We start from the raw sequence: 15,331 nt of genomic DNA, 5'->3' as shown, positions 1-15,331 counted from the left end.
AACGTTGATGAACGTAATATTGAACAGTGTACCTTTTAGTTTAAGTTTACATAATCTCTCACTAATTGGCTCAAATCCTAGTACTGCCCTGCGGATATCAGAGCTGATTAAGAACCCAGTTCCATAGCGACCCTGCGTACCTGCAGATCCACTGTAATACAAAGTGTAGTTTCTCTTGTTTATGAAACCTGCGCCCTCCCATCTTATTCCCTGCAATACAGTCACGCTCATTTTATACTTATGCAATTCAATTGCAACCTCCTCCATCTTGCCCGGCTGCAACATAGTGCGTACGTTCCATGTGCCACATTGTATATATAATCGTTTGTCCTTAATTCTTTGCTTGGGTCGTTGGTTTATGGGGAGTCCGGGGTTCGTAATCAGGGTTTTTTTTTACCGTGTTGGGTGATTAACCCTACGACGAACCCTCATCCTTTATCCGGGCTTGGGACCGGTCATAGCGTAGGTAGAGTCGTTCCCTATTACTATAGGCGGAGATTGTGACATGGTATGGCTTAGGTTTTTCCAGGCTTCTTTAAACGCAGTTATATAATCAGCATGAACACGTTTTTTTTATTTCTCAACCTCATTTCAATTACAGAGCGAATCGTTCAACCTCAATTTGAGTGTGGTCCTTCTCCTTTTTTTAATGTAAATTGGTGATATTACGTGGCATTGCAATATTAATTTAATAAAGCATTGGTGAGTACTAAATTTTTTCCTGGTTTTTTCCCCTGCTCCATCACTATACAGAATAGTGGTTTTATAGTCGTCGTCGTCGTCGTAGAAAGAGGCAGAAGAGGAAGAGTAAATTATTGACATATTATTACACTGGAAAGCTAATTTGCAGTAAGCCCACTTTCGACTTCAATCAAAACATTGCAAAGACCATCAATCGTTTTTGGTTGCAGAGAGTAAAATTATGAATGGCAAGTTTTGTTTTAAATTATGCGCTGGACACATTAGATTTTGGATATATCAAAACGCATTGTAGGTCAATTGTAAACACATATTTTTCAGTAATTTTGTCAGATTCCTTTTCCCTTCTGGCGTAGGTATTTTTTCTTTTCTTGCTGAACAAGGTATTTTAGTCCATCTAAATCTATTCAAATTTCTGACAGACTTCTATACTATGTTTAAAATGTTTATTTGTCCCTTAAAATGGTCGAAATCAGTGTTTCTAAACCTTTTTACAGCAGCTGTGGATTACTGAAATTATTAGAAACGTTTTACGCACCGCTAACGTATAAGGAAAACATATTATATAATAACGTATGATAGCAGTTAATTTCGTCACGTAAAACCATTAATATATTTAAGGACAAAAACACAATGCTCAAATACTTACAGTTGCACAGGTTTTATTAAAATTTTAGCATTAGCATTTGGACGCCCAAAAATTGCGGACCACAAGAAAACTTTCTGAGGACCACTGGTCTAAATTAAACATTGGCATCATTAAATATACAACCAAGCCAGGGCTCGAAATAGACCGGAACGCACCGGAGCGCCGTTCCTGTTCGTGAAATTCTAAAAGATACCGTTCCGGCTCGTGGATTCTTTGAAAATTGCGTTCCGTTTCGTGTTATTGAGATAATATTGCATGTAGGTATATAGTTCTTAAAGTTGTAAGAACTGATTCGTGAGAATATGTTAGGTTATTTATTAACGATTAGTCCTACAAGGTCTACAATATAATATAAGCTGTTCGGTTTTCAGATGTGCTCCAAATTTGTAATTATTTACCCTTACAAACAGGGCTGAATTTCCAAAAAGGGCTACAGGTCCGGGACCTAAATTTAGTAGGTCTACAGAATCCGAAAAATAATGTGAAATCACAAAAGAACCTTGCAGCGAAGGAATACACAAATATACGAGCTTCTAGAATTTTGAAGATAAGAGCCCAATTCTAAGAAAATTGATGAAAAATAAGTGATTTTGCAAAAACAAACATAAAATAATTTGAAAAAACCATTAAAAAAATAATTGAAAAAACCAGGTTTTAGTATTTCTCTGTATCCATCTTTCAGAATCGACCTTGTTTCTCTTATGAATGCCGGATTTATCTGAAATACCATCTGAGATATTATCTGGCACCACATAGTGCAGACACAAAAACAAGTCATTATCTTCCAATACTGGAGTAATATTTTTTGTGTTAAATATAATAATTGCTATAGGTACTATATAATTATTATAATACCATTAATATCGATAATTCCTAGTATGTATCATCTGCAAAGAATAATATTTTCCGAATTAGGTACCTACCTACTCGTACCTATTTTAATAACAACTGTTGTTTCACTATTGCAAAAAAAAGTTTTTAATTTTTTTCTTCAATTTTCTAGTAGGTTTTTTAAACGGAATACATAGTTTTCAACTGCACCACAGTGAATCAAATAAACAGATATGGATGGTTCAATGTCATCTTGCCGAGATAATAATATTATGTAAATCGTAAATGATTGTCGGTTCGTGATTAGACTGTGGTTCTATATCATTTAGTGTTCTTAAAACTGTTGAATACCTACATAGGTAGTAGGTACATCAATATTATTGTATATTTGCATAGTAGAAGCTGTTACCTTATGGCAGTGAAATTTAATGCTGCTCTGGTCTTTTCATTTTCTGATGTTTTAAAATAACTCCACAATATTGAAACAAGTTATGATTTTTGGGGGTGTCTTCACAGCCTTTCTGGTGTTTATCATTTTGAAGTGTTTGTATTTGTCTTCACCAATAACTTTTTTTAAAAAATCACAGGGAATAATTTTGGTTCAAGTTTTTCTGTATGAAAATGGAGACCAAGCTATACATATCAACAGACGACGTAATAAAATAATGACTGACACCTTATTTTATCAACCAAAAGTTGAAACGGCCAACTACTATGCTATGACCAATTCATATTTAAAAGCACCATATCTATGTATTAATTAAATACATAGAAATAGGTATGCACCTACATATTATACATATTCGGCGTAAAAACCTCAAAAATGATAATCATGCACGACTATTGCCACTCGATTACTAATAAATGGTAGGTAGGTACCTACCTATCATACATTTTTTTCACTTAATGTGACCTGTATGGGCATTGGTTAATAATAATCGCTGGCAAGCTATATTATTTCGTCTAGGTATCTTATAGGTTCAAAATGCTTGGGTGACTAGGTACAATGAAAAAATGGCGTTGCGAAAACCTTTATAACATTTTGTAGTCTTGGGACATCTCTCAACAGCAGCCTCAAAATGATTGATTCCTTGCTATAATTAGAAGAGAGGCGATCTTCCTGTTTTTTTATCTTCACAGAATTATTAAACTCATTATTTCGTTCTTCCAGTCAGCTTTGAACGTAATATTAGATTGATTAAGGGCATTAAGGCGAGATATAGGTACCTAGGTACCTAACTTGCCGACAACACCGAGTTGAGTCTTTATTTTAATTGAGGCTTTTCAGCGATTAGGAATGCAGTATATGTATGAATAGAATAGTTACCTAAATTATAATAATACTTATATTATAAGTACCCACATATAATTTGATTTTTTACGGCGTATTGAAAACCTGTGTTATTAAAAATCTATAAACCTTATAGAGATAGGTACCTATCTTCTTCTTATTGTGCCATCCCCTAGCGGAGGTCGACCACCATCAAGGCGATCTTATCTTTGTCGTCTGCTACCCGGAACAGTTCGGTGGAGCTGCACTCGTACCAATCACGGAGGTTCTTAAGCCACGAAATGCGGCGCCGTCCTCTGCTACGCTTCCCATTGATCTTTCCTTGAATGACAAGTTGGAGAATGCTATATATGTGTCCTCTCATAATGTGGTCGAGGTATTGTAGTTTCCTGGTTTTGATACTACGTAGAATTTCTCGGTCCTTCCCCATTCGATTGAGAACTTCAACATTTGTCACCCGGTCAGTCCAAGGAATTTTGAGGATGCGTCTATACAGCCACATCTCGAAAGCTTTAAGTCTCCGTGACATCTCTTGGTTTAGCGTCCATACTTCCATGCCATATAAAAGAATTGAGAGCACATAACAACGTACCATACGCAGTCTCAGACCTAGGTTAAGATCTCGATTGCTAAGGAGGCGTCTCATTTTGAGAAAGGCGCTCCTTGCGATCTCAATTGTAGTTTTTATTTCCTGAGACTGGTCCCATTTCTCATTGACCCATAATATCGTTGTTAGGCAAAAAATACAGCAAATCATTAATAGGTAATTAATAATTATTATGCTGTGTTATAATATGAATCATTATTTTTTACTGTTTATGTGTTAGCAGATCTAAAAAACTATAACGAAGTGATCGTATACTATTTTAAGCCTTCCAAGTCGTATTTCTGATATAAATTTTATAAGCCCCACATGCCTATACGCTGAAATGATTCATTATTTTTCTATGTTACTTAGAGAAGCTTCATACATCGATTGGCGTAGGCCGTAGCGTATCGTTATACCGTACAATAGACAAAGGGTTAAGTTGACGATTATTCGTTATAAGAAAATATAATATATTATGAATTTTGCAGCAATGTGAAAATAGATTACGGCAAAGCAATAATTCCTTACGGGGCATCCCAAGTTTTCTAATGCAGCTCGAAGACGGTGAATTCCCATAACACGGGTAAGTACAGCGCAATTATTTTTTACTCTAGTAGTCTAGTAGCTTAAAATGTAATGACGTCATTCTTTAGTTCCTCGTACCTACTGCAGGTGCCTGGTCATGCGACTTCGAAACATTTTGATTTTTGATAATAGTGTAAAGATAAACCATCACTTATTTTATAATAATGTAGTGTTTTGAATGTATAGTTTCGTTATAATTATTACATTGAACTAGCTAAAGTTTTGTGATGTGATTTTACTTCATTTTATGACATGTGACGTAACCAATGTCGTTTGCCTAATCTAAATTGTTTTTAGGTGATCGAAGTTGGATCCTGAACAATTATTACCTACCGCATGAGATGAAAAAAAATACTCAGTATTCTTCGCCTAGAGAGATCCCACTTATCATCTGGGTCAATGTCAATGTTGGCGTAAGTAGTAAGTACTTATAAGATTTTACGCATGGAATGTAATGAACAGTGGCGGCTCGACGACTTTCTAGGTTGTGGGGTTTAGCCATTCATTATTAAATATACATACCTACCTACTTTCTCATATTATTCATTATGTACCAAGCTACTTATAATAATATGATTTTAATAATGAAGAAATGAGTAATTTTTCAGAATAAATAATATGATTATCTGAGTCGTTACTAAATTACATCTACAAAGCGTCCTTAAAAATATTAATTTCATTAATAATAATTAGTACCTATAGACTTACCATTATCAGTTTTAAACAACGACATACAGCGAGCGTTTTTACTCACCTATGGGGTCATTTGATTCGTTCCCCAGTATGCGTATACTAACGCTAACGCATTCATATCCTTTGTAGAACGAGATTTGTGCCGCGGCGACGGGATGGGACTGAGTGAACCCGGTCAGCAAAAATAGACGACATAGGTTACTTAATTTGTACCTACATAGGTGTTCTTTTTTTAAATAGGGCATTTTCAATTTAATTAATTATTTTAATATCTATTGATAATTTGCAATCATTGCTTTATTTATTTGTAATAAATACGTCTATAAAATTGCGACTGGTTTAGATGGATAAGATAAAGTAATCATGTAATTAAGTAGGTATATTATGACAATGATAAAAAATATCGGACCTGTATTTTTGACACGATAACAATGTGGGGATGGTCCCTAAGAACCCTTAAGGTAGAGCCGCCCCTGGTAATGAAGTTAGAATGTCACCATCAATTTCCAAGGGTAAATAGTCTATTGTAGAAAAAAAAAACTATCAATTATAATCTGGATGGCGAACCCTTTTGAGTAGGTATATTAATATTTTACTAAATAACTAAATGAATACTTTTTTAATCAATTTTTATGGGTAATGATTACTCTCTGGTGTTTGCTTTTCTCCATCGCCAACCACCACGTCTCGACACACATAGTCGAGCGTATACCATGGTGTACCGAACATTGGGCGTTTTTCATAGCTGTGCTAAGAGTGACACCTGTAGAATCTTCCCGATATCTCGATTGGCGTGCAAGAATGCATGATTTCTAGTCCAATTTAATCTATTATGGTCATGCCTCAATGAAAAAAGACCTTGCTAATCATATGGCGTTTCAAACTTTTTGAAAGAAATAGTGCCCCATAGAAACCAAGTTACAATAACCGAGCCGGTATTAAAACTTACTCGTTTGTATACATTGATATAAGTACCATGATAATACACCGTTTCATACAAAATCACAATATTAAAGTGGGCAAGTTTTGCAGAATAGGTCAAAGACATCTTTCAAAAATCTCGAATAATCCTTTTTTTGCAATGTGGGTAAAGTTAATATTTAACTACTTGCTACAATATAATATAATATATATATTAGCGTTTGGGAAAGAAATGTACAACAATAACCCTTAATGCGATGTAGGCAGGGTTAATTTTTCAACCACATTTATCCACATTTTTATGTCCAGAGAGAATGATATTTGAATGAATGGATGGGACCTGTCGGATCTTGATTTCTATTAGCATCGTTTGCGAGGGTCCTTTCAATTTTTCAAATTGCGTATTCTCATATAAATGTTTGTATTCTATACAGGTGCCGTACGTAAACAAAAAGAACCGATGACTTCATTAAAATCTTGGATGCGGGCCGCACCGCGGCCAACATCGATTATTCTAACTCGGAGAAAGATCAGATGCGGTGCCTGGACATGCTCGCCACATACTGCGTGCAGGAAGCTAACCATGAAAAGAATATAAACATGAAACGGGATCTGTTCACCAAAGCCACAAACCTATACACCACTGCCGACAAAATCATCATGTATGATCATGTAAGACGATACCTACCCACTTTCATTACCTATTTTCTTCAACCGACTCAAATTTTGTTCAAATTTATTTATATTTAGTAATATGAAGTGAACTTTACAATTTCAATCCATTCACAACATGATTTGGAAAAACAAAATGAAAAAACTGATTTTTCATTATACAACAGCCAAATTTACTTTACCGGCGTAAATGCTGTACCTACATCTGCATTTGTTTTTTGCAGAATCATCTTTTGGGCCGAGCAGACTTGTGCTTGTTGGAGGGTAATAAAGTGGTGGACGGCGGATACGTGATTCAATTTTGTGGTGAATCAATCTCCCAACAACATCCCCTCGCTGTTCTGGAAAGTGTGCATCGCTTTCAATAAAAAATACTACCGCAGCGCTCTCGGCTTCTACAGGGAAACTCTGAGAACCAACCCGAACCACCTGCCTGGCATGGACCATTGCTTTATGAAGCTAAATAATCAGGATAAAGCAAGGTTTGGGATACTTACATTGTTTTAAATATTTTTCACAGCAAACGTCAATCTGTGAAATGAGAATATACTCATCTCTCATTTAAAATAGTTCAATATAATAGTTTAAATATTCAGTTAAAATGAATATCTAGAATTTTTCAAAATTGAGTTTGCATATTTCATCAAAGATCCATTAATTCTCATGTTTTTTTAAGTTTTGTTGATTTACGGATGAATGCCATGTGCCAAGTGCAATTTTGCATTATCTATCTTATATTCAAATTCTAAATAGTCATGACTCATGACTCTGGATCCAATTGGTAATGCAAGTGGCTAAACATCCATTTCTCATAAAAAAAATATTTTATATTTAAAATATTTTTTCCAATGAAAAACCATTATAGTGTAACAATAATTTAACCCTGATCATCCACAGATACGATTTCTAGTGCGCATGAATTACACAACTGATAAACATTCTACGAATAATGTTTGCTTTATAATAATTATTGACCTAAGAATAAGGTGGTATTATTTTGAAATACGCCATTTCTATTGGCATTTCCCAGTGGCTAAGCCACAACATACGACCGTAGCCATAACCATAATCTAACCTAACCGAAAAAAAATATTTTTTTAAATCGGTACATGTTCAAACACGGGCATTACCATGATCTTACTCCCTACTTCATTTATCATTTGTCAATTTATAGCTACGGCCGTATGTTGTAGCTTAACCACTGGGAAATGCCAATAAATATGGCGTATTTCAAAAAATAGTACCTTATTCTTAGGTCAATAATTATTATAAAGCAAACATTATTCGTAGAATGTTTATCACATTTGAATGGTCAAAGACATAGCTTATAATTAGTATCTTTAGAATTATCTTCAAATGTGTTAATTGTGCCAATTTTTTAATAATAAAATGCCTAATTTTTGTTAAATTTGGGATCACAAAGATTATTAAATATAATTTTTTATCGTAAATACGTCACTATATAATGTTAACATTAATTTTACTAATGGTTTTGTAAATGCGTTTAAAAAATAATGAATCTAAAAAATATTAATACCACTGCACATGGATGTACCGAAATATGACTATATTCTAAAACATTAGAGCGAAAAGTTTAAAAAAATACTATTTTATGTAATAAAAATACTTTATGTAGTCATCAAATGTTTAAAATAAATATAAAGGATAATAAGGCTTCAAAATTATATAAATAGATTATCTAAAACGTTTAAGGAATGTCCAGGATTATGCTCTGAATATACATAATAGGTTGAGCAAATGGCTGACATCCATTTCTCCTAAAAACAAAATCTGTCAATACAAACCTCTACTCTGTGGAGGCCCATATGATCCTATTAGGATCGGACATGGTCGAAAGAAAAAAGAAAAAGAATACCATAAAAGCTCCATTTTTACCTATGCTGAGCATGTGGGCCGTTAAGTCTGTAAAGAAAACATGAAGAAATTATATGAACGTATAATTATGTCTGATTAATAAAATTACATACTTAATGTAAATATTATGATATAAATTTCATATATCACATGAGTATGAAATGAAATTTATGACGAAAAGAATAAAATCCTTTCTACATAAATTTTAAAAAGATCTCATTGCTCCATCTATCTAGTAATCATAATAGTAATTCAAGAACCTTGTCTATCCGCTTAATTCAGCAGAGTGAAAATTTTTCTCAGTTCAGTTCATTCAGTTGTCTTGTAATTTGTTTTCAGGGTTACAATCCAAGTCCAATAACAACACAGAGAATCGGGGGTTGTGTGCGGAGAACTGTTACTAACTTGCACGAGAAACCGCGACCAGGCTACGCAGTTTGCACTTTCTGCATTTGTCCTGCCGCACTTTGGCCTCGAGCAGATGTATATCATTTTATCGAGGGGATTCAGAGAATGTATGTATATTTTATATCATATTTGTATAGGCGTACAGTTAAAAATATATTTTTTACTGGCCCTACAATCCGATGTGGATCTCGGCTGCCTCATAAAGAGGTCTCATAACAGATATTTTTTACAAGAAATATAATTGATCGTTTGCTCAACCTATTGGGTCCACAGCTTAACAGTTGATATTCCTAAATAATACACGTGATTTAAGAATGTAACAGTCTTCATTGAAAATATTTAACTTGGAACAGCCTCAGTAAAATACCCATTCGAAAAATCTTGGATCTTCTCAAGCTGACTCAGCTGGCATGCGATAAATCTAGGGTTGATTCCCATGTCATGTTCTAACATTTTTATCAATTAGGTTTGTTTCTGAACCGGTTTCGAGTTATGTATGGAAGATTGATGAATATTTCATTGTTAAATCTTGTGTAACATCTTGAAGAATCTATAATTTAATTTAAACTATTAAAAAGTACTAGTATGTCAGTACGAAAATTCGAAGAGATCCTTATCCTATCTATGAATCAAAATTTGTATATAATAGAATATGACCTGGTATTCACCACTTAAGAAAATTGCTTTACAATAATTGTTTTGTTCACCCATACGCACTTGTGGCAGGCCGCTGCGGCTAGCCGGCATACAAAAAACGATATGCGGCTAGCCGCGATGCGGCCTGCCGCAAGTGCGTATGGGCACTAAGCTTTTTATCAAGTCATCATCATCAGCCGGGGTCGATCTACAGTTGGATGAAGGCCTCCCTTAGCTTCCTCCATTTTTCTCGGTCCATAATTCTTTACTGCCACATACATCCTTCTTCTTGGTCGTTCACTCATGGCTGAGGATCGTGACCACTTTTTAATTTTGCCATCCAACTTTATTGCCGAGTTTTTTCTTATTTTTTGATCAAGTATGAGGACTGAAATTTATGTTCTAGTCTATATTATTATAATGTTGTAATTATTATTGTTAATACTGTATGGTGGGCGAATTTAAATAATTCATGCAAAGCCAATGTATAAATATATTAAGTTGTTTTATTGTATTCAACAATTATTCCTTCACTGGGCCTCCCAATGTTTCAAAAATGTCATAAACACTCAACCAAAGAACTACGAGATAATAAAAATTCTTGGATCACTATACGCTAAATCTACCTTTCAATCTTAACGAGATGTAGCTCGTGCACATCTCAAGAAAGTCACTGATCAATTCCCAGATGACATCGAAGCTTGGATTTAATTAGAGCAGTCTGATTTGCAGTTATATCATCCCATTTTTTATTAATATACAAGACATAAACTTTCATTTTTAAAGATATAATAATTATGTATAACCATCTTAGTCATTTTGTCATCTGTCTTTGTTTCATCGTTGATACTAGATAGATCAATATACACTTCAGAGAAGAGGTGTTTATTATCTGCATTGTGAAACTTGTAAAACAGTTTAGAGATTCACACAATTCACCAAGCACGTCTTTATAGCGAGCAGCAGCCATATTGTAGATCCAATTCATGGTCCGAAATATGTGTATCTATATGACAAGGGTGATCGACTAAATCTCATGGAGCAATTTGGGATAAAAAAAAGTGTATTCCAAAAAAGTCTATGTGGATGTTAATCTGCAAAAGACTTGTTTTCGCAGGGTTTAATTGAATTTTAAAAACTAACCCAACACCATCTGTAAGTTGTCTTATTTCAATGAAAAAAATATGCATGACTGACAAAGTTTAATGTGCACTATTTATGGCAGTTCTTAACAGCCTACCTCCACCCTTCACCACTGCTATCTATGCCCCAAGGCTTTCTATGCAATGTGCTGCTCACCCATCTAATGGTTAAACAATCAATGAAATGTAAAAACAATAAATTGTTGACTACGTAGTATACGTTTATACAGCAAATATTTTAAGTAATATTCTGTATAAAAACTATATCACGTTTGCTTAATCTTATCAATGCTTTTTTGTTTGCAGTATGAGAATTGTTTGAACAAATTCCACGCTCACCATAATGTGGATGATTTGATTTACATGGCCCGAGCTGTGTCGTATGCGAATCGACTCCAGGAAGCCAATATAGTTTTGCTACGAGCCAGACGAGTTGGGCCTTGTAACGGCTCTCTACTCTACACCATGGTGCTCATCCTGGAAGAATGTCCGCCCACGTTTTGATTGGTCACAGAAGTTTATTACTTTCAATACTTACCTATGTAACTACCTACCCACAGAAAATTGATTAATTTTTGTATCATAAATTTCATGATTTTTCCTTTATAACATTGATGATTTATTGTAATATATTTAGACCAAGCAAAGAAATTACACGTTACACCTCCTTACATTTTTAAGTTTAAGTCGACCACCCAGTTAAGTACCTCTTGGATTGATGATTGATAATAGAAAGGTAGTTTAAAGTATTTTAATAAATAATTGATGTTTTATGATAAATGTTGAATTTCATTTTTTCACCCTTTCCTTTGCTCAGCTGTTATAAAATATTATTATATTCGCAGAGAGCATAATATTCATAGACTATAGATACATCTAGACGCCACCCGTTGCATTGCTAAATGAAGCTGCGTGCCATGCGTTTGGTTTGTGGGTGAGCGAACGCATTCGTGTACAAATGTTCGAGACCATAGACCATTTCGGTAGTGCTCGCACTAGACGCTCAGAATTAAAATATAATTTTCTATAATAATATACAAATAAATTATCACGAACATGTATCAACTTACCTATGAAGCTTAATACCATCTTTTTGCTTATCAGTACGGCTACCATATTTTAATACAACACATAAAACCATCTTTCCTGCTTAAATAACTAAAAATATTTACCAATGACTATGTTTAACACAAAAAATAGCAATTTAGCAACACGAGCTACGACGCTACGTGAAGCGATTTACCACAATTTGTCGGCGATACTTTTGGAAACTAACTCAAACATATGTAGACCTTTTATCTTACTCTAGCGCGTGTCGCAGAGATTATAAGGGTGCCGAATACTTTCCCACTCGCACTCATGCATCGTTTTTGTTCAGGCCTTGATAATATTACTAATTGCACTTTTGGAGGAGTCCACACTGCTCTAAAGGGATCTTATAGAATATACTATATCACAATATTTGTGAGGGTGACATTCTTTATGAACATAAAACACAATTTTAAAACATATCTGCTCGATTAATGGAACCGCTGGAAGCTGTGTCCCATTGTATTCTTACCAAGCCGCAAAGGTCAATAATACTAGCATAATTTGTAAAAAGCTTCAGTCACATTACGGCTAGTTATGCCGTAATTGGATATAATACTGGTGACTAAATTGGTAAAGCGCATCGGCCAGAATTCAATGTATACAGGTTCGAATTCTGTCAGGTGTCATATTTTTTTAAGTACCAATGTTTCTGAGGTGTTTTCAAACAGTGCAAGTAGGTAGGTATATTGTTCTTGTCGGTTTATAGGAAGCCAGCGGCAAACAAATTTTGAAAATAGCTGATATACCTACTGGATTATTTGTTAGGTTGTTTTCATTTTTGTATTCATGAATTTTGCCAAAATCAGCAATAAAAATTGGCGCGGTTCCCGCTTGGCTTTCTGTAAACTGACTTGCACCGGTATGTAAATCAGTGCCCCGCAACCTTTTCTCCACGACACACCACAGGTCTTCACAGAAGACAGTGACACACCGCATGTTAAACAATTTATACACCAAAACATGGACCCCACATCCTGAAGGGGGACCCCAGACTAGGATATTTGCCCCCCTACCTATCGCTAAGGTTAAAGACAGTGTGATACCCTAAAATAGAGTTTTTAAAATGCTGTTTGAGGTAAAATTAATGGTATTGAATGTTTGTATTTATTAATACATCCACTTGAATTATGGTTAGTTGTCTGGTTAAGAATATTTGTTTGTCGAATATTGACACAATAATAATAAATAATTATTGTAACCTACAATCGAATGTTTTAAATTATTAATACCAGCGTAGTAAAATAGCGCTGCAGTCAATTATTTTTAATATGTGAGCAAATTTGTAATTTGTGTTTATCTTACTCCTTGCCGGAAATCCAAGAATATTCTTTTTTAACCGAAATCCAGAAAATAGCCAATGGAACATCTGCAAAATTTAGTTTTTAGAGTCCCATCGTTTCTCAATTCAACTTCAACGAAAGCGCTTCTATAGAATTTTCGGCATTGGTTGCGAAAGGGTTTCGAATCCAGTCGTATTGATTGTATGAATGTAATGATGAAATTTCTTTTGCTGCAAAGTTAATTGTTTTTGAGACGGATCCAAAATTAATTGCTTGTTTTTAATGGTGGTCTGGTAGGTCCTTTGATACATTTGTAGAGATCCTTGTCTTAACTCCTAGTTTATCAGAGCACGTCAATATATTATTTTCATTCTGACTGCATTGTTTTATTAAGTTCATGCAGGTGCTAAAATATATTACCGAACATATATTTTTATATGTACGCAAATTTGGTTATTAAGTAATTATCGTATAATATACAAAATTATTTGTTTTTTTGGAAGCAATGCACCGCGACACACCTACCGTCTAGCGGCGCACCGGTGTGCTATAGAGCTACAAGTCTCATGACAGTGTTAAACAGAGTATGATTCTCTCAGTTCAGATGGCATCCTAGTTATTTTCAAGGAGCGTATGTGGCATAGGTGCTGGTGCATTATGGCTCATCCATCAATATTGACCACGGCACTGGGAGTGTAGAAAATGATGGGTATTAGGAAATGAAAAAAATATCGACGTTATCGTGACATTGTTACCATAGAATACTTCAATGTAGTTACTAGGTGCTGGGAAAATTCTAGGGAGAACAATAATTATCCACTATAACTGCTTAAGCAGGGATGTGGTAAATAGACGGATAAACTTGTATTAAATAGTATTTCCAGTCAGTGTTGCCATATTTTGAAACTGTAATTATAGTACAGTGACTTCAAAATTATAGTATTTCGGCAAAAAATATAGTACGCGTTGAATAGCCGGGTCTACACTCGGGACTTTTCCATACGTCTCACGAATTGAACTCAGGGCATGCGTCGTCGACCTTGAAATCGGTTCGAAAATGGCCGCCATTTTGTGATGAAAGTACTAACGCACTGCGATCCGACCGGCTTGGATTTCTATTCAACACCCCAGCAGCTTCGTATTTTTTCGGTAAGATTCGGGTCGTTCGTGCATTTGGCTGTCAGTTGCGTTGTCAATAAATGTATTTATTTGAGTCTATTTGATCATATTGGATGCATTTTAGTATTGGAATATTACGATTTTTTGCAAAATGTCGACTGAAATGATTACAATAGATTTTATTGAGAGTAGGGGCACATTGCGCATTATGGCATATAGGTAACCATAAAGACTATACGAACAAACTGAAGCGCAATGATGCCCACATGTTATTGGCAGGAAAATTTGGAATGTCAGTTTTAGGGGTAAAAATAAAATGTTTACGGTTCTACTTTTCCAAGGAGTACCATAAAACAAAGGAAACAAAGAGTGGCGCTGTGGCTGACAACAAGCATGAACCCTCGTGGTTTGTATATGAGACATGAGTCAAATGGCATGTCGATAATAGGGGTTAAAAATAAAATTGAGAGCTTGAGTTCGTATTTTTCAAAAGAGCTCCACAAGACTAAGGAAACAACAATGAGTTGAGCTGGGGCTACAGCAAAAATGAATCCTCGTGGTTCTCATACGAGTCACTGTTGTGTTGTATCGAATATAATATTAGGTACTTATCTAGTTATTGTAGGTACCTATTCAATGACATATTGTACCTAGTATTGATGTGTCGTATTATGTATAACGCCCACGGTGGCCGCACGGCTTAAGCGTTAGACTATTATGCCGTGGGTCCCAGGTTCAAATCCTGGGTCTGGCAAGTACACATATTGTTTTTCAATTTGTGTGTGAGTCAGGGTAAGACCTAATAGTTTGAGCAAGTGGCTGACATCCATTTTGCCTTTGACATCCGTG

General features: G+C 34.9%; 1 protein-coding gene and 1 long non-coding RNA gene across 4 annotated transcripts in view; both read left to right on the top strand.

The window, feature by feature from the left end:
• The window catches only part of LOC147070101 (uncharacterized), a 593,776-nt gene that overhangs the window by 460,895 nt on the left and 117,550 nt on the right, over window positions 1-15,331 (top strand). The window lies entirely within an intron of this gene.
• On the top strand, window positions 2,981-11,769 carry LOC147070105 (RNA polymerase-associated protein CTR9 homolog). 3 transcript variants are annotated; one of them, XM_085949656.1, is made up of 7 exons: window positions 2,981-3,046; window positions 4,548-4,642; window positions 4,942-5,064; window positions 6,693-6,930; window positions 7,155-7,412; window positions 9,145-9,320; window positions 11,298-11,769. In XM_085949656.1, the coding sequence occupies exons 4-5, from the start codon at window positions 6,793-6,795 to the stop codon at window positions 7,296-7,298; spliced, it is 282 nt and encodes a 93-aa protein (XP_085805782.1). In that variant the 5' UTR covers window positions 2,981-3,046; window positions 4,548-4,642; window positions 4,942-5,064; window positions 6,693-6,792; the 3' UTR covers window positions 7,299-7,412; window positions 9,145-9,320; window positions 11,298-11,769. The 3 variants fall into 3 exon arrangements, with proteins under 3 accessions (XP_085805782.1, XP_085805784.1, XP_085805783.1); XM_085949658.1 differs by lacking the exons at window positions 2,981-3,046; window positions 4,548-4,642; window positions 4,942-5,064 and adding an exon at window positions 5,857-5,912; XM_085949657.1 differs by lacking the exons at window positions 2,981-3,046; window positions 4,548-4,642; window positions 4,942-5,064 and having other exon boundaries at window positions 6,527-6,930.

This window comes from Rhyacophila brunnea, unplaced genomic scaffold (assembly GCF_057557595.1).
Source record: "Rhyacophila brunnea isolate RB1 unplaced genomic scaffold, BYU_Rbru_1.0 scaffold_22, whole genome shotgun sequence".
Classification (NCBI taxonomy): Eukaryota; Metazoa; Arthropoda; class Insecta; order Trichoptera; family Rhyacophilidae; genus Rhyacophila; species Rhyacophila brunnea.
Note: the sequence above shows the minus strand (reverse complement) of the source record. Positions and strands in the feature narration are given on the sequence as shown.